The sequence below is a fragment of the Neocloeon triangulifer genome, unplaced genomic scaffold (genome assembly GCF_031216515.1).
Source record: "Neocloeon triangulifer isolate White Clay Creek 2 clone unplaced genomic scaffold, ASM3121651v1 ptg000009l, whole genome shotgun sequence".
Classification (NCBI taxonomy): domain Eukaryota; kingdom Metazoa; phylum Arthropoda; class Insecta; order Ephemeroptera; family Baetidae; genus Neocloeon; species Neocloeon triangulifer.
In genome coordinates, this window is record NW_026775551.1 from 893168 (window position 1) to 916205 (window position 23038).

At 38.5% G+C, this 23038-nt stretch overlaps 4 protein-coding genes across 5 annotated transcripts; 1 reads left to right on the forward strand and 3 right to left on the reverse strand.

Moving 5' to 3' along the window:
• Positions 1–9: 9 nt before the first annotated feature.
• LOC132195583 (guanine nucleotide-binding protein subunit beta-like protein 1) lies at positions 10–1247 on the reverse strand. Its single transcript, XM_059617683.1, has 3 exons — positions 675–1247; positions 411–605; positions 10–354 (listed from the first exon to the last, which is right to left on the reverse strand). The coding sequence occupies exons 1-3, from the start codon at positions 1245–1247 to the stop codon at positions 127–129; spliced, it is 996 nt and encodes a 331-aa protein (XP_059473666.1). The 3' UTR covers positions 10–126.
• A 2-nt stretch (positions 1248–1249) lies between these two features.
• Positions 1250–2542, reverse strand: LOC132195584 (deubiquitinase OTUD6B). The gene is made up of 5 exons (XM_059617684.1): positions 2407–2542; positions 2196–2347; positions 1786–2030; positions 1512–1734; positions 1250–1426 (listed from the first exon to the last, which is right to left on the reverse strand). Exons 1-5 carry the CDS (start codon positions 2495–2497, stop codon positions 1250–1252), a joined length of 888 nt encoding a protein of 295 aa, XP_059473667.1. The 5' UTR covers positions 2498–2542.
• Positions 2543–3174: 632 nt separating this feature from the next.
• LOC132195298 (doublesex- and mab-3-related transcription factor A2-like) lies at positions 3175–6196 on the reverse strand. Of its 2 annotated transcripts, none has more exons than XM_059617208.1 (5): positions 5912–6196; positions 4644–4848; positions 3883–4154; positions 3649–3795; positions 3175–3595 (listed from the first exon to the last, which is right to left on the reverse strand). In XM_059617208.1, the coding sequence occupies exons 2-5, from the start codon at positions 4838–4840 to the stop codon at positions 3498–3500; spliced, it is 714 nt and encodes a 237-aa protein (XP_059473191.1). In that variant the 5' UTR covers positions 4841–4848; positions 5912–6196; the 3' UTR covers positions 3175–3497. The 2 variants fall into 2 exon arrangements, with proteins under 2 accessions (XP_059473191.1, XP_059473193.1); XM_059617210.1 differs by lacking the exon at positions 5912–6196 and adding an exon at positions 5046–5173.
• Positions 6197–7793: 1597 nt separating this feature from the next.
• LOC132195269 (frizzled-1) lies at positions 7794–22744 on the forward strand. Its single transcript, XM_059617164.1, has 4 exons — positions 7794–7890; positions 8021–8951; positions 10616–11226; positions 21325–22744. Exons 2-4 carry the CDS (start codon positions 8278–8280, stop codon positions 21858–21860), a joined length of 1821 nt encoding a protein of 606 aa, XP_059473147.1. The 5' UTR covers positions 7794–7890; positions 8021–8277; the 3' UTR covers positions 21861–22744.
• The last annotated feature ends 294 nt before the right edge of the window (positions 22745–23038 follow it).

Here is a 23038-nt window from a genome sequence, read left to right on the forward strand (position 1 = left end):
GTAGTTTGTTAAATAAAAAGATATTATTAAAAAATAGAATTAAACGTAATTTGTTGTTTAGTTAATTAATTTAAAATCTTCATTGAAGTTATAATTAAATTTGTTTAATTGCGAGGCATTTTTGCCTCAATTGTATACATCCCACATAAGAACAGAGCAGGCCTCACCTGCAGCTGCCAAAATAGTTTTGTTTCCAAGACTTACAACTGGAGAGTCTGAGAAGGCCGTGCAGCTGACACTTTTGTCCTCCACAAGGGTTGGTAGTACTGCAAGCGGTCGAAGGACAGTCTTGCTCTCAGGACCACGAAGAGAAAAGAGTCGTACCTTTGAGTCCCAACAGGCTGCAGCAAGTAACTTTTGGATGAAATAAAAAATAATTTCCTATTCACAATAAGGAATAAAAATTTCACCTTCTGGTCAGCTCGCAAACTCATGTGATTGATGCCCGAGTTTTTTATTGCTGATGACGTGAGATGTTTAAAATCCGGATTTTTAGAGAAGAGGTTGATGTTGTTGTCCGAGGTTCCAACTATTCCGAGCAATTTTTCTTTGCTGAAGGCCATGCACATTGCAGCCGTCGGATTTTCTTCATCCCCACCCAAATCCTGTAAAAAATTTAGAAAAAATTTAGGTTTATGGCAATTAAATATTATTGAAATTTAATTTTATCTTACCAACTTGTGGCTCAGCTGGTGTTTTGAGTTCCGCATGTCCCAAAGCAACAGGTCGCCAGCCTCAAAGAGAGCCAAGATTTGTCCACACCCCGCTTCACAAATATACATGATGTTTCCAACCTTCTCTGGCCACTGCAAACGACACACTGTGCCCTGCTCAAAATGATCAACCTGGATACAATTGGCCTCTCCGCTTGGAAAAACGACGAATTGGTCTTTTGTGGTGGGGGATTGCAGCAACTGAGCAGCACAAAACTGCAGGCAGCTGGTCGGTAGTTTGGCTGTGCACTTGAGAGACCCATCATCGACCACCGACCACTTCTTCACAGCGTCTCCTCTGTTGTGTGAAACAAAAGCACTTGATCCTTGAGGAGCAAGCAGAGAAATGCAAGCTCCATCTCCAGACGCAAAACTACGGTCAAGACCCAGAGATTGGAGGTCCCATATAAATATGTGACCATTCCTGGTGCCCGACAAAAGTTTTTCAGTTGTCGCATTTAGCAAAAAGTTCAAACTGTGCACTTGAGTTTGGTTTCCTTTGAAGGAGTAAAGCGGATCTGGAGGGGCGGCCATTTTTATTCTCTTTCATCTGCAGTGACCGAGTTGTAATGCTCGCCCAAACCAAAGGCGTGCCTGTGGTAGGTCAGGACGAGGGGAAGTTTAGGACGGTGATTGTCTCCCAGCAAAACTGGGGCTCCTTCCGCCTGGAGAACCTCGATTGGTGTAGAGAGAGCTTCGGACAGGGCTTGCAACTGAAATTAAATAATTTAATAATTTATTTATTTATTTACAAGCACAAAACATAACTTTTATTGTAATGAAAGAAATAAAACTAACCTCAAGTTGACCGCCCCACTCTGAACTGTCACTTTCAACTCTTCCGCAATATGAGGAATACTCCTCAGGAGAAAATTCACATCCAGTTGTTGGATTGCAAGTGAAGGGTCGTAAGTCCTCTTCGTGGGCCCGCAAGTACTCGGCTGTAAGTCTTCTTAATTCCACCACCTTCTTCAGTGGCCGATTCAACTCCTTAAGTTGGTGCTCGATTGCCAAATACAAGCTTCAAATCAATTAAATAAAAATTGTAATTTTCAAAGTTTTCAACTCTCACCAGTCCCCGTTGGATGGTACTTCGAATAAGCGCAGTTTTCTGGCTTGAAGCAGCTGTTGGATTATCGTCTGTTCTCTGTGCCTTGGACCCAATTTATTATCCACCTCTTGCTGTGCAATTAAAACCTCCCGTTCTTTATCTTTTTCAGCCTTCTTGTCCCGTCGCTTCTGGGCCTTTGTCAGCCTCGGAGGAGCTTTTTCGGCAGCGCTGTCTATGCCAAGAGCTTCTACTTCTTCCGAAATTTCCTAAAAGATTACGAAATAAATTTTTACAAAATTGCATTTTTTTGTATAAATAGTACATAACTCTGAAAAATTATCAAATTATCAATTTTTCATGAAATCCACCTCGAGTGTTACCATTCAATTTAAAGTACATAACTCTGTTCAAGGAAATGAAAATTATAATACCTCAACTGAAGAATTTGAATTTGTAATCTTCCTGACTTCTTCCTCTTGTTTTTTGTCCAGGTCAGCCTCCAACTTGGCGATTTCGTCCGCCACTTCTTTCTTTTTCTTTTTGTCGCCCTTCGCACACGACTTTTTCAGTGCTTGTATCTTGGCTGAAGATGACGACGATTATGTATACCAGAAATTAATTAAAGCTGAATAATTTAATTACCTTGCAGGTCTTTCCGTTCTTTTCTGTGAATCTGCTCCAATTCCTCAATATTTTCGGCTGGAAGGTCGCAAACTTCTGGTTTGTTTTCCATACTTGTGGTGCCGGTTTGTTGTGATTGTGATTTTGTGATTTTGCATGCGTGATGCGAGGCGAGCAGAGGCGAGAAGGGTCCGGTGGGCGCGGCGTATTTAAAATCAAGCGCGAAAAACGTGTGCAATCACACGAAAGATTCACATTATGCATGCTAAACGATTAGCACTGCCATTGACGGAATAAAAATACCGAAAAATACGACAAATTTGCATGCGATTCAGTAAAATTCATTAAAATTTGGAGGTTTTAACTTTTGTTGTAAAAAATGTGTTATAAAAATTGGGCAAAAATTGTGGTATCACTTCAAACTCAAACTCGGTGGGTGGGAATGCCCGCTGAGTGTACCGACCTTTATCCTTTATACCGCTTTATACTAGGAACTGGCTTGGCACCTGCTAGGGGACAGGGTTGTGCCTTGTTTCGCCAGCCTAGGCCCAACACCACTTTAAGTCTTGATTTAGGTGTGCTAGTTTCATATTTACCTGTTTAATAATTCGTCTAGGGTTAATTTTATTCAATTCAACAATCTTCAAACTAATCCAAAATAATATGCTTGCGGCTCACCAGCCGTTGACGGCTGGAAGCCCCCCACTGAGTATGACCCCCCGAAAGACTTACTGACCTTGTTTTATAGCCCTACTTGGGACCGGTCGGCGAAATAATAACTCGAGCGGCTCACAGGAGAAATCAAAATCATACTAATTTATTTGTATCACACACAAGGTGTCGCCAATGTATCGCTGTGAGGAGAAATACAAGATAAGGGGACGAGCATAAAAAAATCAACTTTAAAAAATAACATGAATTATGCATCCGAATCGCCGCACAACAATAATTAATGATAATTAATTTCTTATATTTTTAATACTTTTATTTCATACAAAATATTAAGGATGTGTATAAATTTTCCGATAGCTTTTTCCACTTTTGCATTTATTGATGAAAACTTTTTTGTATCAGCAAAGTGTTTAACCTCAGAACTTTTAAAGTGCAAAAATTTACATAAAGTATGGACGGTGCATGCTTGAAAATGCTGACAAGTGGATGCTCTTTTTAAATCCAGGCTGTCCTGGCAGAGCATTTAACTCGTTTAGTTCTGCAATGAGAAAAGTTTAATGAAACTCTAAATTTTTTATATTCTGGCCTTACCTTTTTTAATTCTCACAGAAGCTTCCTCATACGATCCTGTAAGTTTCAAAACGCACAAAAGAAAAGGCATTGCTTCCTCTGATATTTGGAACTCGTCTCTTAGCTTCAGCAGTTCCTCAAACATAATATTTTTTCTCTGTTTTTCCGCTACAAATGCAGAATAAAATTAATTATAATTTAATAAGTAGAAGAATAAATAATAATAATTAAAAATTAATTTTAACTTAATTTTACCTTCGGCAACCAAATAGGCCGAGCTGACGGCAGCGGCAGCCACGCTGTTGGAGTGATGGTAGTCGGGAATGGGGGCCGCCACCCCGGCCACCCTGTACAAATCTGCGCCTTCGAGGAGTGGAGACTGCAGGGGAGGATTGCGGCTGAGGGCCGCCGCTTTGGCCGCCTCCGCCGCGTCCTCCTCCTGCTGCTGCGCCCTGCGCACGTACAGGTGCAGAGCAACAATGCGTTGCCGCTCCTTGACCAGCAAACAGTTCTGACAGTTGCACAATCTTAAAAACAATAATAATAATAAAATAAATTAAATTTTTGTTTCAAGAAATCTGGAATCTGGAGTTATGAAACCAGCCGTTTCTTGATAAATATCGGAGTTTTAGTTTTCAAAATGTTTTTATAGTAGTACTCCATAAATTAGTTATGCTCTACACCAACATTTTCAACATTTGGATTGCAGAGAAATGAAATAGAAAGGCTCTTTAGAAGGTAAATGGGTGTGATTTTTCTCAAAATTTCTGCAGTTTAAATTATTTTCAAAAAATTATTTACAAATATTAAAAAAAGTTAATTATGCAAAAGAGTAAAAAAATGAAATAAGAACATTTTATTGAATTTTTTTCAGATTAAGCAAAATATTGATTTGTTTTAAGGTTAAGAAATTGTGAAAGGAAAAGGAGCTTTAATTTTGAGTCCAATTTCAGCATGAATCTGCATCCTCAACAGTAATTTTTATTATGCTGTAATAAAATAGACGAATTTTTTACCTGAACTTGCAGCGACGTTTGTGTCCGCGAACGGGAATTTTGAGGCCGTGGTTTTGGCACTGGGCGCACATGCGGTTCGAAGCGGGCTTTGGCGCAGGACTCGAGTTGCTGCTGCTGGACGAAGAGGATGATCGAGAAATTGCTCTAGCCGCAATGCCGACGCTTTTGCTGCTGCTGGCTTCTTTTTTGTTCACCATGCTCAAATCTACAGAAAAGAAAACATTATTCAAACAATTAAATCTTCAGGATTTTTTCCAAGTTTCAGTTTAGACAAATCTATTTTGTTAATTTATTCTTTAAAAGAAAATATAGCCGCAAAATAAAATAGGAGGAAAAATACAGTTAATAAATTGATATTAATGAAATTTAAAAAGTATAATTTTAATCTAGAAACGATCATACCTCTCACTTAGGAGAATTGCAAATAAAAGCGATTTTATTGCAATAATTGCAAAACATCACAATTATCAAGTCAAAGAATGGCAGAGAAGAAAGTTGCTCTCGGCTAGGAACGGAACGAAAATAGCTGCGCGCGCCGAGCGAGAATTATTATTGCAATAGATAATTATTGCACATTAAATATGCACACGTACGGAGAGATTCATATCTGTGTGTGCAGCTCTGCCTCTACTTGAACGAGTACACGTGCAGCGAAAACGGCAAAGTGCATTATTTTCTCTTCACTGCACTTGAGAACACAGGGGAAGGGGTAAATTGGCAAAGCATCTTGCGGCGCGTGCACTCTTGAGATTTCGCCTTGGCCTCTTTACGCGCAAATAAATATGTATATTGGTGCACGGAAAAGAAACTACATAAGCATGCAGGGGATAGCAACGAACCCTCTATGTCAATTGTCTATGCAAATCTATTGCTGCATACTCCGCTTGCGATAATCCAGAAAATATCATGGAGGCAAAAAGCAGGATGTCTCAAAATTAAACCGGTGCATATTTAAAACTTCAAAAGTCCATCAAATTTTAAAGTATTTTAAATATTTTTATTATTAAAAAAAGCAAAATAGAACAAAAATGCGATCAGATATTTTTTTCTATTCATTTGAATGTTTTTTTTAGTACAGTGATTAAATTGATAGTAAAATCCTTTCAATGGAAAAAACTATAATATATTGCAGTGATTTAATTTTGTAATTTCATGAAAAAAGTAGAAAAAACACTTTTCTTAAACTAGTGAGTACATCAATGCATGCATTTATAACATAAAACGAAATAATCAAAATGTGAAAATTATCATTGATAATTTCAAATTACCTTTTCAGTGAAAAATTGTCCAAATAATGATTGCCAGCCGCTTTCGCCAAGTTTAAATCTGAGGGATTGCAAGCAGGAGCGAAGTGTGCGAAGGAGCGGCTATTCACTTGAACTGATCAACTCATTACCGCACGTGCAATTGCACATATATGCAACTCGTCGCCGTCTCTCTCTCTCTCACTCTCTCAGAGTCATACCCCCCTCGTCCCCTTCGCGAGCTGCAAAGCTGCTCTCTGCACTCTTTGTGAAAAAATCCAAGGTCGATTTGAAAAACCTGAACCGTTGTTGCCTGCTTGTCGTCTTTTTAGCACCACTTTTTGCCCGCGCCGCAGCCAGTCTGATATTCCAGTGTCTCGTCGTCGATAAGCCTTCTCGATATATATGAAAATAAATTGCCTTCGCATTAAATTGGAATGTGTAGCAGGCCTGTGTACCACTTGTCGATATATAAAATAAAGAAAAAATGTGGGGACGACCAATTCAGCAAAAGTGTGCATTTGTGGCTTGTTTTCGTTGTTGATTGGCCAATATTTAATATGGACGGGTGAAATGCTGAGTAACCAAATTGAAACGAGAGTTGTTTCCTTGTTTGTGGAAAAATTAAATGTACAGATAACCTTAAATAAGCTTATTTCTGTTATGAAAAATAGCTGTTTTTGTAATTTCCCCTAATTTTCCTTTGGCCACCGCTGGCGTGAAGCTTTTTTAGGCTCCGCGTTGTAGCGACTTGTTCGCTAGAGGTGCTGCCGTTTCGTTACATTTGTATTTTCCCTTTGAGTTTTATTTTTTCAATAATATGATTTGATAAGAATAAGAAATAATTATTATTTTCCTTCTGTAAAATTATTCACTTTTAGATAATGTGAACTCATTCAAATGAAATACAATAAATATTAGCCACTTAATTGGACTGTTTTAAATGACACAACACGTGCAAAATGCATTTTTATTCATTTCTTCATTCCTTCACCTTTTCAGAACTCCACTCGTTTTCATTATAAAAAAATGCAAGAAAATCCTGGATCAAAACAATATGTTTTTTTTTTTAATTTCTCTATATCAATGGATTCCACTCATAACGCATAAGTCAAAGATATGCTCATTATTAAATTTTAATTAAACGTTCATTTTAATGATTCAGATATATTTATTAGATTGAAGAAAAAATTTGCACTTGAGGAGACCATCATGGAATTAATAAGTGAAGAAAATAGGCTTTGTCCTCATTGAAAAATTGTTTTTATTAAAAAATATGGCTCTATCCGTTTTGGTCAAGGTTTGTGACTCTATTTCATGAGTAAGAATAGCACACACAAAAATCAGAAAAACCAACAATTTAAAATAAGAAATAAGTAAAATATATTATATTTAAATATGGTTAATTTTCTAGTTTAATTCTAGAAATAAATTGATTTTTCAATTTTCATTTACAACTTTTTGAACGCGAAATATTAATATGAAGTAGAAGTATTAGGTATTATTAAGATAAAAAAAAACATAAATACAAAAATTTGCTAATAATAATTTTTTCTCTACTAAAAAATGGCCAAATAAAAAAAATATGCGCTAAAGAATGTAAAATAACAATAATAAATTTAATTTTAAATTGAAAATTATATTTGTATTTAATGATACAAGTCCTGCCAATCTAGAAAGATATTATCGGGTCTGGTGCTCATGTCAACTGTAATGTAATAACACAGACTCTATTATAATTATTTGTTAGTCTGTGTCATCTGTGTGTTAAAAATAACCCAACTCGGCGACCTGCGTTTTATGTTTTGCAGAGCAGAGGATCCAACCACAAGCGCTCTCTGATGGGAGTTTCTAGAGACAAGATGAAGCAGGTGCGCGCATGCGGTGGTGCGCGCCGACGAGCCGCCGAAGGGGGGGTCCCGGCCATTTTTCTACGCAAACGCAAACAGATGGCTTGCAGATGTTCCTCATGGGTCCCCACATAAGACAATCGAAGCGCCCAGGTATAATTTTAAACGTGTTTAAACTTGAAAGAGAATTTCAAAAATAATTCGAATGGACTTTTAATGTGCCAAAACTTATATATTAAATTAAAAATAATACCAAGATCTAATTCCATTTTCAAATTTACAGGAATTCTGAAAAGCAAGAAGCTGATCGCCGCACTCGATTTTACCGTGCTGCTGCTTATCAAGAGAGCTGTCGCGGCGATCAGCCCCCAATTCGGAAGAATCGAAACGAATCGATCGATCTTGAGTTTTGAGGCCCGACGCAGTACTCAACTTTTCGTCTGCTGAGTGCTGAGCATAGTTTCCAGTGTTGTGTGCGTACGGACGGAGGTGTCCGAGTGGCGCGTTCCAGCATGGACAGAGAGTGACCGCAGCTAGGAAATGGTCGGACGGGTGTCGATTTTGCTGGCAGTGCTGGCGGCGGTGGTCGGCCGGACGAGCGGCGCCTCGCCGATCCAGTCGTCGCGGGTGTCCGACAAGGACAGTCTGCCGCACCACGAGCGCTGCGAGGCCATCACGATCCCCTTCTGTCTGGACATGCCGTACAACCAGACCATCATGCCCAACCTGCTGAACCAGCAGAAGCAGGAGGACGCGGGCCTCGAGGTCCACGTCTACTTCCCCCTGGTCAAGGTCAACTGCAGTCCCGACCTGCAGTTCTTCCTGTGCAGCGTGTACGCGCCGGTCTGCACGGTCCTCGAGTACCCGCTTCCTCCGTGCCGCTCGCTGTGTCTGTCGGCCAAGAACGGCTGCGAGAGTTTGATGAACCGCTTCGGCTTCCAGTGGCCTGAGGGCCTCGACTGCAACAAATTCCCCAACCCGACCGACGGCAACATCTGCGTCGGCGAGAACAAGACCAGTTCGGCCGCCCCCGGCGGCGGACACCACCAGGACCCTGGCGGCCTCGGACACTGGGACAACACCCTCGCCGGTGTCGACACCTTTCCCACTCACCTGGGAAAACTCCCCTCCCCAGGCTTCAACCCTTCTCCGAGTGACTTCAGTCCGAATCCTGCTTATCCCAGAGGATACCCTTCAGATGGAGGCAGATACAGGTGAATTATTTTGTCCCTTTTGTCAATACATTAATTAAAGTAATTAATATTAATTAATTAATTAATTAAGAAAAAACTGAATTTTTAGTTGACTTACAAATCAAATTTTATTAAAATTTGAAAAAAAAATCATAATTATTAATTTAATTGAAACATTCTACTAAATGAATTGAAAAATACATAATTTAAATACAATATGAACTAAACTTTTTTTAATTTATGTAGGAAAAAATAATATTCAATATTTCATGTGTTTGTCATTCTTAAATATTTATTATCCTTTTAGACATTATTGGAGATGAAAATTTTATGGTTTCTGTTTCTCAGAATGAATTCTCCGACTTAACTCTAGATGATTAATTAAAGACCTTTGGACCGAAGTTTTAATCTACACTAGAGGCTACTTACAAATGAAATTGAATTATTCAACACCAAAGTTGCCAAACGCATTAATTTTATTTTCTTAATGAAGCTTCTTCAAGCTTCACGAATTTATTAAAGTTACTGCAATTTATTTTATTATTCTGTTGATATAAAAACCGATAAAAACCTCGTCGTCTCTGTGTTTTAAACTTAAATATGGAATTAGACGTGTTTGTTTCTATAGTCCTCGCAATTCCTTGGCAAATTGATATTTCAACTTCAAGATTCACAATCATTTTGGACACCTGACCTGAGTCAGGTGCACCCTTGGTGGGTGGCATAGCAAACCACCTTTGGCTGACACTTTTTGACACTAGCTTCTATTTCAAAAGCCACCCAAAACTATACTATTTGGTCTCAGGTGGCCATTCAGGGTCAAGTTTCACGACCTGGAGGGTCAGAAATCAGAAATCGGTCAACCTGACCTGAGCTTGCTGATAAACAAGCACAAAATTCTTTGTATCAGGTCGCGTCACCTGAGCTCTAGTAACCTGAGCCAGACAAAACCAACCTTTGAACCTTTGGTAGGTTTCAATTTGAAGCGTGAAGCGTGCTAAATATAAATTTGGAGTTTTCAAATTTAGATCAAATTTAATGTAAATTGAACAATAACTTTTGAGGTGGACTTCATGAAAAATTGAAAACTCGTTGCAAAGAGAAAAATGAAAAAATAACATGACAACTGACCCCAAAGGTGACCTGCGGTCTGTTGATACTTTAAAGTATTGAGCAATTTAAATTTTAAACCCGCTAAGAGGTTTTTTGATGAAAAAATAGAAATTAATATTGGGAATTATTCAAATAAAAAAATGCATACTAATTAAGTAATGGAGTTAGTCAATAGCATACTGTAATGTAAATTTTCCAGAAATTTCCAGGGCTTACAATTAGATGCATATTATTATTTTGTATTATTTATTGATTTTTTATTTTATTTTATTTTTTTAATGTTTTATTCAATACCTCCAATTTAGATTTAGTTTCGAAACACAAAAAAACCCTAGGTTTAAGAGTATCAGCAGACCGCCTTTTGGGATCAATTGTCCTTTTATTTATTTATTTTTTCAACTTCCTCTTTGCAAAAAAGAAGGTGGTTAAAAAAGTTTTTCATGAGCGGCATGCATTACGATGAAAATTAAAATTTAATTTGACCCGCAAATTTTAAAAATTGCGAGCATATTTTTTAATATTTATTTTCGTTTGAAATGCAATTTTGACGTTTTTCTTTTGCTTGTTCTCAGATACGGATTCGCGTGTCCTGAGCAGTTCAGGGTTTCGAAGGACCTGGACTACACCCTCCGGGTGGGCACCATCGAGGAGAAGGACTGTGGCGCGCCGTGCGACGAGATGTTCTTCAGCAACCAGGAGAAGCAGTTTGCGCGCGTGTGGATCGGCGTGTGGTCCGTGCTGTGCCTGGTGTCCTGCCTCTTCACCGTGCTCACCTTCCTCTTCGACACGAACCGCTTCCGCTACCCTGAGCGGCCCATCATCTTCCTCTCAGGCTGCTACCTGGCCGTGTCGGCCGCCTACGTGGCCGGCTTCATTCGAGGCGACCAAATCGCGTGCAGGGACCCTTTTCCGCCGCCGTCCAACCTGCCGAGGCTGCAAATGGTGTCCACCGTGACCCAGGGCACCAAGCACCAGGCCTGCACCATTGTCTTCATGGTCCTCTACTTCTTCAGCATGGCCTCCTCCATCTGGTGGGTGGTTCTCACCCTCACCTGGTTCCTGGCCGCCGGCCTCAAGTGGGGCCACGAGGCCATCGAGGCAAACTCGCAGTACTTCCACCTGGCCGCCTGGGCCGTCCCTGCCGTCAAGACCATCACCGTCCTTGCCATGGGAAAGGTCGAAGGTAGGGCTTTTCAAAAATTTCAAAAGTTTACAAAATTCGAGACCATGATAATTTTTTTTAATTTGAAAGTAAAAACAGTCTTACATGAAAATTGAACATTTTGCACTCCAACTTATTAGGGATTACTTTCAGAAAAATTTAAAAATAATAAAGTTTTAGTCATCGGCACAGTTTTTGTGAGGATCAATTGAATTAAAAAAACCGTAAAAATCAAAGCTAAAAATGAAAAAGGACTCCGTACTGTAGATTTTTGTCATTTTTCTTTGTTATACGATTTTCGAGAAAAAAATATTTTTTTAATTTTTAAGCAATTCAAAAACAATTTACCAAATTTTTTTTATATCAACTTTTCTGTCCAAGTTTATTGACTAATCTGGGACAAATATTTACTTTATGAAAGGGTTGGATTGAAAAGAAAAGAAAATGACGTTTCCTGTTTTCCTTGATAAGGAAACTGAAACGAGGCAAGTTTCCCTTTGAAGCTGACCGATCGTGACAAGCCTGTTAATTATTCTGGAAATGATAAATCACCAAAAGCGCGTCGTGCTTTTGTTTCGCTTCCCGCCTGATGAATTCTCGGATGGAGAAATATCCAATTAAGACGCGGGTCAAAAGTCAATTAATTCCACGCCGCTTATAATATGCAGATTACCAAGAGATAGATCTGATTGCGGCGCAGAATATTTATTCCCTCGGCTGACAATCTCGCCGGCATCTGGCGTTCAAATGTTTGAAAAGACCGAAATAGATTTTCTCACTCGCCACCCACGTCCGAAGCAGGAAGCAGCTCGTTTTCGTACCGAAGAGAAAAAAACTCCCCCGTTAATCAAATAAAATAAAAGTCCCCTCGATTTTTTGATTTCGAGAATCTTAACGACCGGTGATAAATTTGTCAAGCGCCGCGCTGCATCGAGCGAGCACTCGTGGCGTGGGTATTTTTTTGTATTTATTTATTTTGTCAAGTGCCCAGCGAGCGAGCTAGCGAGAAAAAACCAAACGAGGGCGAGAAAGGAATCTCAGATATTCGGCGCAGGCAAAGAAGAAACTGATCCACACGCTGGCCGGCCACGACTCTATGGGTTCTGCTCAGCGTCAAGTTTCTTTCTCCGGATTCGATTTCGCACCTGAAAACTAGATTTTGGCCGCAAATTGAGTTGTTCCCATCATGTACGATAGAGTATTCACGAAAGTCTTCAAAATGATTATAAAAAGAAGGAATGAATTATTATTTTACTTAAAAGTACGTCACAAATTTTATTAATTTAAATTAATGTTGCCAAAATATTAATATAACTTTTAAAAACAAATTTTTGCTTATTTTGAAATTTTTTTTGAATTCAAACTTCTAATGTAGAGTTTCAAACATTTGGTGCCATTTTGGGCAGCTGAAATTTTCTCACCAAGCCGGGCGAATTAAATTAAAAGTGCTTTAGTTGTTTGCCAACAAGCATCTGTCGGCATTATTTGCGACTTGGTCTCTTTGTCGCTTGTTTTTTATCAGACGAAATGAAAAGCCTGTCGTCCCTTTTGATAAGGCAGCTGAGGTGTCGTTTTTATTTCGGGTCGCCTATTGATCTGCGCCGCCAAAGCTTTTTTATCAGCCAATCAATAACGCACAGCCCAATTCTGATCGTAAAAACTTGTGTTACACAAACTGAATTATTTTTCGAAACTTAAAAATGTGCTCCTTTAACAAAATTGAAAGCGCCTCTTTTCAAAACGAATACGATTTTTGTTTATTTTAGAAAAGTGGTTTTTTGTTCTTCGATTGTGGGTGGAGCGGAAAATTTTGGGAGGCAGACACCAAACTTTATGCTCGAAATCACCACTTTCCCTCCCTCGCACTTTAGGGCGTGTTTTTTCACATTACGTGCGCAAAACATGCAAGGCAATTGTGAGTATAATCGCTGCTTTTCGTGCGGAGTCCTCGTTTAAAGCATTTCATAATCTTGATAATGGACTGGAAATATAAATATTCACCTGAACCGTACTGCAGAGGAGCGTGTAGTAATTTGTTGCTGCCAAGTCAAAAACCAAACAGCCAGAATTTATTTTGCTTATTTCCTATTTAAAAATCGAATATCGATTAAATTCGGTTTTATGAGAATTGTCCAAAAGTTTGACTATTCTGACTGAGATATGAAGTCAAAAATTACTTTTTTAAGCCAAAAGACATTCAAAATCTGTCTTCAACAAATTTAAAATCTGAATCTAGAAAAAGGAAAGAAAAAGATTCTAAAAAGTTTCACTGAAATAACTGCGACAGATTATTTTTCGCTTTAAAAAAAATATGAAAAATACTATCGGAAATAAAGAGATTGAGCTTTTCATCGTCGCAGAAATTATTTTTATTCAAAAACCAAATGGCCCTGCAATATTTGCAACGAGGAAAAGCCTGATCTATTCATTCCCATGATCATCTCCTTTAGTTTCAACTTCTTCAAACAAAAAGATATTAATTTGTAATATTACTGAAAATTACTCAACTTGGATCGTGTTGAGCAATTTGGCCATAAATTCAGCGCAAACCTCTTAATTTCTTCACGTGGAGGATTAATTAATTCATTGCGCAAAAGCCACGTTGACACAAAAGGAAGCTCTTCCGTGCATACCAAGTATGAGGCCATTTTCGTTTGTTCCCGCACCCTCCGAAAAAGGAGGAACAAACAGCCAAAGTCAGGTTGTGACTTTTGACAGGGACGAAAATATTTACAGTAAAATAAATAGGAGAGGGAACATTTTTACAATGTTTTCTTTGTGATTTATGAGGGTGTCTGGGTAGCAAAAGAGCCACGCATTATATTCCTAGCCCGATAAAGTACCGACACAAAATTTCTTTAATATTTTCATCCCGAAAAATGCATTGGTTAAAGATTAAAATCTTCAAATTTAATTTTGATCTTACTCTGGTTGATTTTTTTATTTTGGGCCGGAGAGAAACACCCAGCAGGGAGAAGCAGCCAAGCAAGAATCTTTCTCCCAGTGAGCGGAGCGCGGCTCACACACTGTTGCAACTTCTCTCGGGCTGCTGCAAATGTTTATCTTTTTCTCTTTTTTTGTCTCCTCTTTTTCTCTCTCACTGGCAGCAGCAGCATCAGCCCACAAATGCTAACAAGGTGCTGGCTGGCTGGCTGCTCGAGAAGAGATTCTTTCTTTCTTTCCTCACACACTACTCTGACGCCCAACGTGGAATTAGTGACCGCAAACGCCTCTTTTTGTGCCCCAATCAATTACAATTTTTTTCCGTCCGGTTTGTTTATTCTAATTCGGCTTCGGGGAAAAAGGGCACCAAAGCGTGGCCGATCTTGGGTATATTTTGAAGAAGAAAAAAATGTCGTCTCGCCTCATTCCTTTTATTCATCCTTCGGGATTAAATTTCGGAATCATACAATTTTTTGTCCTCGGTGTAAGCGATGATGAGATCTTTTTATTAACGAGTCGGAACTCAAATGTCTGGAGATATTTCCTCGGCAAGAACCTGTTTGAAGCATTTATTTGGCACTTAAAATCAGCAGGTGGTCCTTTAATCTCCGAGAGTTACGCACAATTGTGTGAATTATCTGTTAAGATTTCACAATAAATAATTTAAAGAACATTACACATTTAATAAAGTGAGCAAGTAAAATGCCTCAAATCAAAGAAATGTTTCTACTTCTGGAGAAAATTTGTATTCCAACACTTTTTTTATGTTGTTATTTTATAAATATTTCTTTTGCATTGATCACAATTGCTCAATATCGAATAAAAAATACACAATTGCTGGAAATCTACTTTTGACCTTTTGAGCTTAAAGGCAAAAATGGAGATGGCGTATTCCGTGTAATTGCCGAAACTCTGAAGTTCGCTGGTCTGAGTCGCACTTATTGGTAACGGTGCCAAATTAAAGTGCGTTCACTCTCGCCGGCTGAGAAGGAAAACCAGTTCTGGAAATTAGAAACACAAATCGCTCCAACGAAAAATGATGAACGTTGCAGAAGAGCCGATTAAAGCGAGCGTCCTAAGCGGAGATTTTGATTTGGAGCGAAATTGACACGCGTTCTGCCACAAACAAATCAAGCAGCGCTTTTTATGCGCGAATGAAGAAGTGGCAAAACCGCTTGGGCTACTGGAAAGCAAGCAATAAACTGCCTTTATACCTCTCGCGCTTAATGAGAAGCGGCGTGAAAAAAATACAATAAAAGCTCGCACGCAGCTGATAATGCGTCAAGTAAATGAAGTCGTCGCGCCATTTTATCCGAGGTACGAAAATCCATCCGGAAATTCGCAAAGTTCAATGAATCGCTCAAAGCCCTCTGTGCGAGTTTTTTTTTGTTCAAACAATGGCCACGAAAGTACCAAACGAAGAAGAAAAAATTGATGCGGCTCTTTTTGCCCCGGGGGGCTATTAGCATTATTTGTGCCCCGCGAGTACGATTTGATTGGTTTGGGCAAAAAGTGTTTGGAGCAGATGAGTTTTTCTTTCAAGTGCGTCCGGCCTTGGACTCTGGAGAAGAAAAGGTGGTACAGGTGGGGCCACAAGTTGCGCTGTGGACCGACCGGCCCATTAGCCGCTTGATTGATGATTTTTTCAACCAGACCATTTTCTCATGCCTTGTTATTTTATCACAATTTGGATGACCTCCGGTTCACATACATACGCAAATCCATTTTGCGCAGAATTAAACTGAAAATGAATTTATCTCGCGAGAAATATTATTTAATAATAAATTAGAAATTATACTTTTGGGTTAAATTTGAAATTTTTTGTTTCAAATATGGAATTGCAGCTTCTTGGTGAAATTAACTATTAATAATTGTAACAATTGTTACTTTAAAGTATCAGGCTTTTTCCTCGATCGTTGCATAAAATTGTTTTTTATTCACTAACAGATCTGCCAGTTTTGGTCACGATCTGCGACCATAGTTCATGAGCAAGAAAAATACAAAAAAGCAGCAAAATTGAAAACCACCACGTTTTAACATAAAAATTAAAATATTAAAACTAACAAATTCAAGCACCAACCTGTTTAAAAACAATTTACTGCAATTTCCATGATCATCCCCTCAAGTGTCAACTTTTTCAAACAAACACTTTAAAGTAATATGGGTGTTTTTTCTTTATCATAAATTTGCAGGAATGTGAGTTGTGGAGATGAAAATCTCTCAATGTTTATTGTTGTTTTGAATTAAAGCCGTGCACAGATGTTTGTGCTCCGACTTGTGATCTAAGTAATTGCAAGTTCAGCCTCTTGGCTCGCTTGCCTGAACATTTAATTTTTCTCGGCCGTCTCCCCAATCGAACCGAAATTGCCACTTTTGCCAGAAAATGATTTTTAAGTGGCAGTTTGCGGCAAAATCGGGAGCCGTGTGCAGATTTGCTGGGCTGATTTATGCGAGCGTTGACCCTGCCTGTCATTACCAGGCGCACCGGCCACGCAGGTATAATTATCAACGCAAATTAGCGCTCACCAAAAGAGATTTGTATGATTATAAAGTCCCTTTCAATAGGACCTCTGAAGCACGCTGCGGGCGTTTTGTATTGACGAGAGTCGATCGCGCTTTCCAAAAGCGCCACCTGCTTGATCAAAAATTGCAAATCGAGAATTTCCAAAATCCAGAGACGGATCTCGGTTTTCGGAGAATTTTAAGCGGCTGGAAATTAAACGCGTGTCGTGACTGGAAATTGCCGCGAGTGCAATAAAACAAAAACAGCAGTGGCGTGCTCGCTCATTTTCGACTCCATTCAGGCTGAAAAGTGAGACGCCCTGCTTCAGGCGAATCAAATCATCCGGGCAAACAAAGCATTTGAAAACCCTCATTAGGAGAGAAAACGGTTTTTTGCAATCTATTGCAACGGTAGAGATTTTTCTGCGGGCAAATAAAACGGCAACTTAACTTTTTGAATGCAATTTAGTTTTTATATTTTGACTTTAGGTTCATTTCAATGTACTAGAGAGAAGGAAGTTTGATGCATTGAATTTATTTCGTCGATGAATATGCCTGTAAAATTCCACCCTGACTGGGCAGGAGAAAGCTTCCTGCATGGAAATAATTCTGTATTGAATTTGAAATCTCGGCAAACGTGCAGGTGAAGAATGCTTTTCTCACACTTGAGCTGCGTTTTGTTTGCCAAGCAGCCCCTTTTTCGCTATTGTGAGCTCAACCTTCCAGGGCCGTCTCTAAATGAGGCCTGACACGTGCAATAAAGGGACTTTCATAATTTATTCTGCTGGTCGTAAACCCTTTCTTCTTTTTTACAATTTTTTAATTTCTGTTTGAATCAACCGCGAAAAATGAATAGTAATAATTTATACTGATAAATTTAATAATCTCTTGTTACTTATCCTAAACCAATATACTTAAGATTTCAGATGTTCCTAAAGTGAATAATTTTAAAATGTGCAAATTCAATTGATTTGCTGAATTAATTTATTAAAATTTAGAAAATACAGGATTTCAATTGTATTTCCACCTACCAAATATTACATTTCTGTCATTTTATTTATTTTACTGCCAATCAATCTGATTGTTGACAAATAAAGTTAAAAACTGAAATTGAATTTTCTCGGGAGGCTGCAATCAGCGAGTAGAAGAAGGTCCCGCCCGGTTGTTGGTCTCGCTCCCTCCGTCTCTCTCCTTCTCGTTCGCTCGCAAACAACTCACAATCAGATGCAGGCAGGCTGGCTTTTTATAATCCATTGTTGGAAGGTGTAAAGCCGCTGCTGCGTTGCCTGCTCAACGCCTAGTTTACAAACTGCGGCTGCTCTCTCATTACGACGTGTTACCATTCTCAAGGTGACTGCCCGAAATTATTCGCGTGGGCTAACGAGGCCTCTTTCCTTCTTTATCGGCCCCCGATTTTCATTTTTATTTTCATTCGTGCCGCCGTGGAATGAAACGAAAATTCCGGGGCGTGGGAGGCTCTGATAAAATGGAAAGCATAAAAAATACAAGACACGACCCCGAGAGGAAAGAAACGTGAGACGATCGCTGCTCTCTCGTTAAAATATTTGACTGCATTGTTGTTTGTCTCTCTCATGTGTGTGCCTTACCACCAGAGAAAGATGGAGGAAATTATTTATCACGCCCGCCAGGCCTAAAGATGTTTTGTGAAAAATATCATGTGACAGTTTGGTCGAGGAGCTCATAAATATAATCTGTAAATTTATTGAAAGCCGGTTTTTTCTGATGACATCAAATAAATCTTCAAACTTCTTGCAAATGTTATTCCGTTTACAATCCACGAATGTTCAATCTTCAAAATTATATTAAAATATTTCAGAAATATTGATAATGAAAAATTAAAAAAATGGAGTCTTCGATGGAGAGTTAGTTATTCTGGAGGAGATAACTCGGCGTCATGTTGCGCATTTGCAGCTGAAAGGAAATCTAATTTGGACGCAGCCACTGAGAAATTGGGGTGTCTTTTTCATCAGGACGGATCTGTGTGGGGGTGACGCTGGCAGGGGGCGGAATTTACGCAACAACGGGGTTGTGTAATCGTCGTCGAGCCGAGGAATTTTGGGTGGTGTGTGCGGCCATGTGCATGCCAGACTAGCTGGCCGTAAAAACAGCTCGATGGATTTTAGTCCCGCGGGAATTCCACTCGCTGAAATATATAGCACGAGCGAGGCTTCAATAAAAGCGGCGACGACCGCAATCGTAAAAAATTAGAATTGGCGTAGGAGAGAGACACAGAGAACTGGTCTTGTTTTACTGTCGGCGGCAAAAATGCAGCTCGTGAAAGTTTGGAATAATTTGGTTTTCAAAAATGCGAGGTATGACGAGACAAGCGAAGTGCCATGCATAATTAATTCCGGTACGTGCACTGACGACAGGTTTTGAACTTTCTCAGGCAGATTTTTATCACGACCAGGCTTCAATAAAATTTCAATAACAAATGACAAAAAAAGCATAAGTATAAAATTGCGACTCATTTTGAAAATTATCTCCCTCATAAATTTTTTCACTATTTTATGGCACCTCAATTAAAGAATTCTCAGATTTATTAAAAAGAAAATTATTTAAATGCTCAATTTAAAATAAAAATAAGTTGTGGAAATGAAGAGAATTTTTTTTATTCAAAAACAACTTCTTCAAACAAATGCAAAAACAACATTTGAAACAAAATTCAAATACTATTTTTGCAACGAGGATAAGCCCAATCTCTTCATTTCCATGATCATCTCTCGAGCGTCAATTTCTTCAAACAAAAATAAGTTGGTTTGGTTCAATGAAGCACAATGAAGTTTTTTAGCTCGAAAAGTAGTGCATAAATTTTAAAGATAATTCAAATAAGAAAATATTGATAATATGGATAAATAAAAAATCATACATTATTTATTTAAATGAAATTGCATATCTTTTGTCTTTTGCTTGGCAACTCTTTGCAAGAAAGACTATGCATATTTGTGTAAAAGAACATGTTCATAATTTTTCTCGCACATTTTAGTAAAATGTCTCTTAACTTAAAAAACAAACCTGAAACGGAAATTCAAATATTACTATGAACACATTATATTATACTTTTTACCGTGAGACATATTCTGAAATGGAAATAATGAAGTAGAAATTGGCCTTAAAAACTAATTTGTTTTCAGTCGATGAAAATTCAGGTTGAAAAGCTAGAAAATCCGACTTTTATACAAAAAGAAAAATCCTTTTTTACAGGAAAAAACCCACTAAATTTATGAATCATTAATATTTGTGTGAAGCCTTTTTGGATTCATTTTGTTGAAAGGGTCAAAGAGGTTCAAATTCAATCGTATTGTCAGCCGCAGCCTCGAATCCAAGTACGTCTCATTCCAAATGGCCGCTTCTCCTCTCTTCCATTTCAAATAATCCACTCGAGAGTTGGTCATTTGTTTGAGTGGTTCTTCTCAGCTAGAATGAGGAGTGACAAGAAACGCGCGTATTATGCAAATGCGCGTTTCTCTGAGTGTAAAACGAAAGTATTAAAAAAATCTCTACACAGAATAATTCTCCCTTGAAATTTATTTGTCCTCTTCTCTTATCGAGTGGCATCGCGACCAAATTTATTGCGCCCATTTTTGGTCGCATAAAAACCAGGGATAAGAATTTACGCCTCTATGAGATGCCGACCGCGTGTGTTTTACATTTTAATTCCCGCCCGAGGTGCAAACAAGAAAGTCGCGTCAAGTGGCAATAAATTGTATAAAAAAGGGCTTTGGCTTTGTCAACGCGTTGCCTTTAAAATTTGTCTATATAGTCGCGGTTTTGGGCTGGGAAAATTTCGGGCGGGCGCCGCTTTACTCTACCATCAGTCAAATGTTTTGACAGCGTGGCTCGCCTGCTCAAAAATTGATTTTCGCCCTATCTTGATGGCAACAAACGAAACGAACGCGCACACAAGTTTTATTAATGGTTGCTACTTTTAGCTGAAGGTCAATTATTGTCGATAATTGTGCACCAAATGCTGTTACCTACCGGTCATAGAAATGAACTGGCCAATTTTCACAAGCTGAGTTAAAATTTAAAAATTTAAAAGAAGATGTGACAGACAATTTATGGGAATATTAACAATTTTTACAATTTATAAGGAGAGGCTTTGGAAAAAAAGTAACGGCCCGATTTGTTTTGATGTTAATTTTTCTCTACATTTAGCAATGTTTTGTTCCAAGGAGACATTGCGAGAAAAATTGAATTTATCAGGAGTACTGAATTTTTAAAATTTAATAGTTTTTCTTATGGGAATTTTCTAAAATATTTTTTTTTTCTCAAAATTGGCCCGACCAAAATTGATAAAAATTTTACCAAATCTCGTTCATATCACCCCAATTAAGATAGAAAAATAAAATCAATAGGTTAGTCAACATAAAAAAATTTACATTTATCTTATGGGAAAAGGTTGAGAAAATTTATTTACGGTGTAGATATCATAAGCTCCTCGTTAATTTAGCTTTGTTTAAGAAATTTTATTTCCGCATATTCAAATATTGAAAATGAAATCATTTCTCACTGTCAAACTGACTTTCATTTACATGCCACACTTTTCCTATTAAGTTGAAGAAATTTTTAATTTCTGGTCTCGGCTTTTACATTTATTTTATTTAGTTTTGTTAAATTTGACTTTGGGACTAATTTTTGCGCAATTTCCAGGTGACGTCCTGAGCGGGGTGTGCACCGTCGGCCAGTGGGACCCGACCGCCCTCCGAGGTTTCGTGTTGGTGCCTCTGCTGATCTACCTGATGCTGGGCACCATCTTCCTGCTGGCCGGATTTGTGTCCCTCTTCCGCATCCGCACGGTCATGAAGCACGACGGCACCAAGACGGACAAACTGGAAAAGCTTATGATCCGGATAGGGGTGTTCTCAGTGCTGTACCTGGTGCCGGCCGCCTCGGTGCTCGGCTGCCTGTTCTACGAGCAGTACTACCACGACAAGTGGATGCTCACGTGGAACTACGAGATGTGCAAGGCGCACAATTCATACTCCATCCCGTGCCCCCCGCCCCTGGCGTCCGGAAAGCCCCTCGAGCTGATGAAACCCAACTTTGAGGTTTTCATGATCAAGTACTTGATGGCGCTCATTGTCGGCATCACCTCCAGCTTCTGGGTCTGGTCCGGCAAGACCCTGCTCACCTGGAAGAACTTTTTCCTCAGGTTCAGGTCGCGCCGGGCCGAGGCCTACGTGTGAACTGCTGTGTCGAGGAGGAATCTCCATTTGTTGGGAAAAGAACTGTCAGTGCCATTTTTCCTAATCATGCCAGTTTGAAAAGCAAACGGACTTTTCTTTCTTATTGATCTAATTTGAAGTGTCAGGTTGAAGATATTTGACCTTTGAAATTTCATTTGTACTTTGATTCTTTCTTTGTTACGCCCTGACATTTCAGCAGCTTTTTACTATGACGCTTTATTTTCTTGAGATGATCCATCGAAAAGGTGCTATAATGAGCTAATATTGTGTACGTTTTGTAATTACAAATCTTTTTTGTACAGTTTTTTTTCAAGTACCTTTCCAATCTTCAGTTTTTAGTTGTAGAAGTTAGTTTGATAATGTGTAAAACTGATTCCGTCACAACTGTTTGCGAGAGAAGTAAAACTAATATTTTTCTGCCACTCAAGACTGACTATGCAACTAAAGTAGCAAAATTTCCATGGAAAATTTGTATTTTTCGCAGCGTCTGTGTTTATACAGGCAGTTGACGACTCAAAATTCAACAAAGTGCTCGATTTGAATTGCTCGCCGAGCCACTTTATGCAGCTTATGCAAATATTTATCGATTTACAAACAAAAGTGACAAAATTCTCTCTGCTCGTGCATTTGATTCATTGTTGATCTGATGAGTGTGTTCGCTAAAAGGTTTAAACAGCAATTGAAGAATGCTTCGGAGTTGCAAGAGCTTCAGAATATTTGTGAATCCACAGTTGTATATTTATTGGGTTAGAGAGACAGTTGAGAGAACTCATTCATTGTTAGCCTTTATGACATGCATGGACACTTAAACAACTCGAATGTAAAAGCATGTTTATTTATGAAATCTATTCTATGAAATAAAATCAGGATATTGTATAGAAACTCACAAATCAAGTATTTTTTTTTTGGAAATCCATATTTTTTTTTTATTCACAGCTTTAATTTCATATAAATCCCAACAGGTTCATTATTTACAGTAAAAGAATAAATTTAAACAGGAAATATCTGTTCAGCATAAAAATAATGTAATATCGTTACTGTCGTGGAAAATTGTCCCACCAAAGATTTGACATTTTAATATATTCAGCATTATCTTTATTTTGAAAAAAAAAATCATTTTAATTTTACAAGATATTTAATTATTTCATAGCACATCCAAAGACATTAAAAATATTGAT

Excerpts from the sequence above, each read along its gene's own strand:
- LOC132195584 (XM_059617684.1), bottom strand. The coding sequence starts at position 2,497 with ATGGAAAACAAACCAGAAGTTTGCGACCTTCCAGCCGAAAATATTGAG. Across the intron at positions 2,031-2,195 it reads ATTCAAATTCTTCAGTTGAG|GAAATTTCGGAAGAAGTAGA; the intron begins GTATTATAATTT and ends GTAATCTTTTAG. Across the intron at positions 1,735-1,785 it reads GTACCATCCAACGGGGACTG|CTTGTATTTGGCAATCGAGC; the intron begins GTGAGAGTTGAA and ends ATTGATTTGAAG.
- LOC132195298 (XM_059617208.1), bottom strand. The coding sequence starts at position 4,840 with ATGGTGAACAAAAAAGAAGCCAGCAGCAGCAAAAGCGTCGGCATTGCG. Across the intron at positions 3,796-3,882 it reads GGCCTATTTGGTTGCCGAAG|CGGAAAAACAGAGAAAAAAT; the intron begins GTAAAATTAAGT and ends CTGCATTTGTAG. Across the intron at positions 3,596-3,648 it reads TTCTGTGAGAATTAAAAAAG|AACTAAACGAGTTAAATGCT; the intron begins GTAAGGCCAGAA and ends TTCTCATTGCAG.
- LOC132195583 (XM_059617683.1), bottom strand. The coding sequence starts at position 1,247 with ATGGCCGCCCCTCCAGATCCGCTTTACTCCTTCAAAGGAAACCAAACT. Across the intron at positions 606-674 it reads ACCAGCTGAGCCACAAGTTG|GATTTGGGTGGGGATGAAGA; the intron begins GTAAGATAAAAT and ends AATTTTTTACAG. Across the intron at positions 355-410 it reads GTTTGCGAGCTGACCAGAAG|TTACTTGCTGCAGCCTGTTG; the intron begins GTGAAATTTTTA and ends TTCATCCAAAAG.
- LOC132195269 (XM_059617164.1), top strand. The coding sequence starts at position 8,278 with ATGGTCGGACGGGTGTCGATTTTGCTGGCAGTGCTGGCGGCGGTGGTC. Across the intron at positions 8,952-10,615 it reads TCAGATGGAGGCAGATACAG|ATACGGATTCGCGTGTCCTG; the intron begins GTGAATTATTTT and ends GCTTGTTCTCAG. Across the intron at positions 11,227-21,324 it reads TGCCATGGGAAAGGTCGAAG|GTGACGTCCTGAGCGGGGTG; the intron begins GTAGGGCTTTTC and ends CGCAATTTCCAG.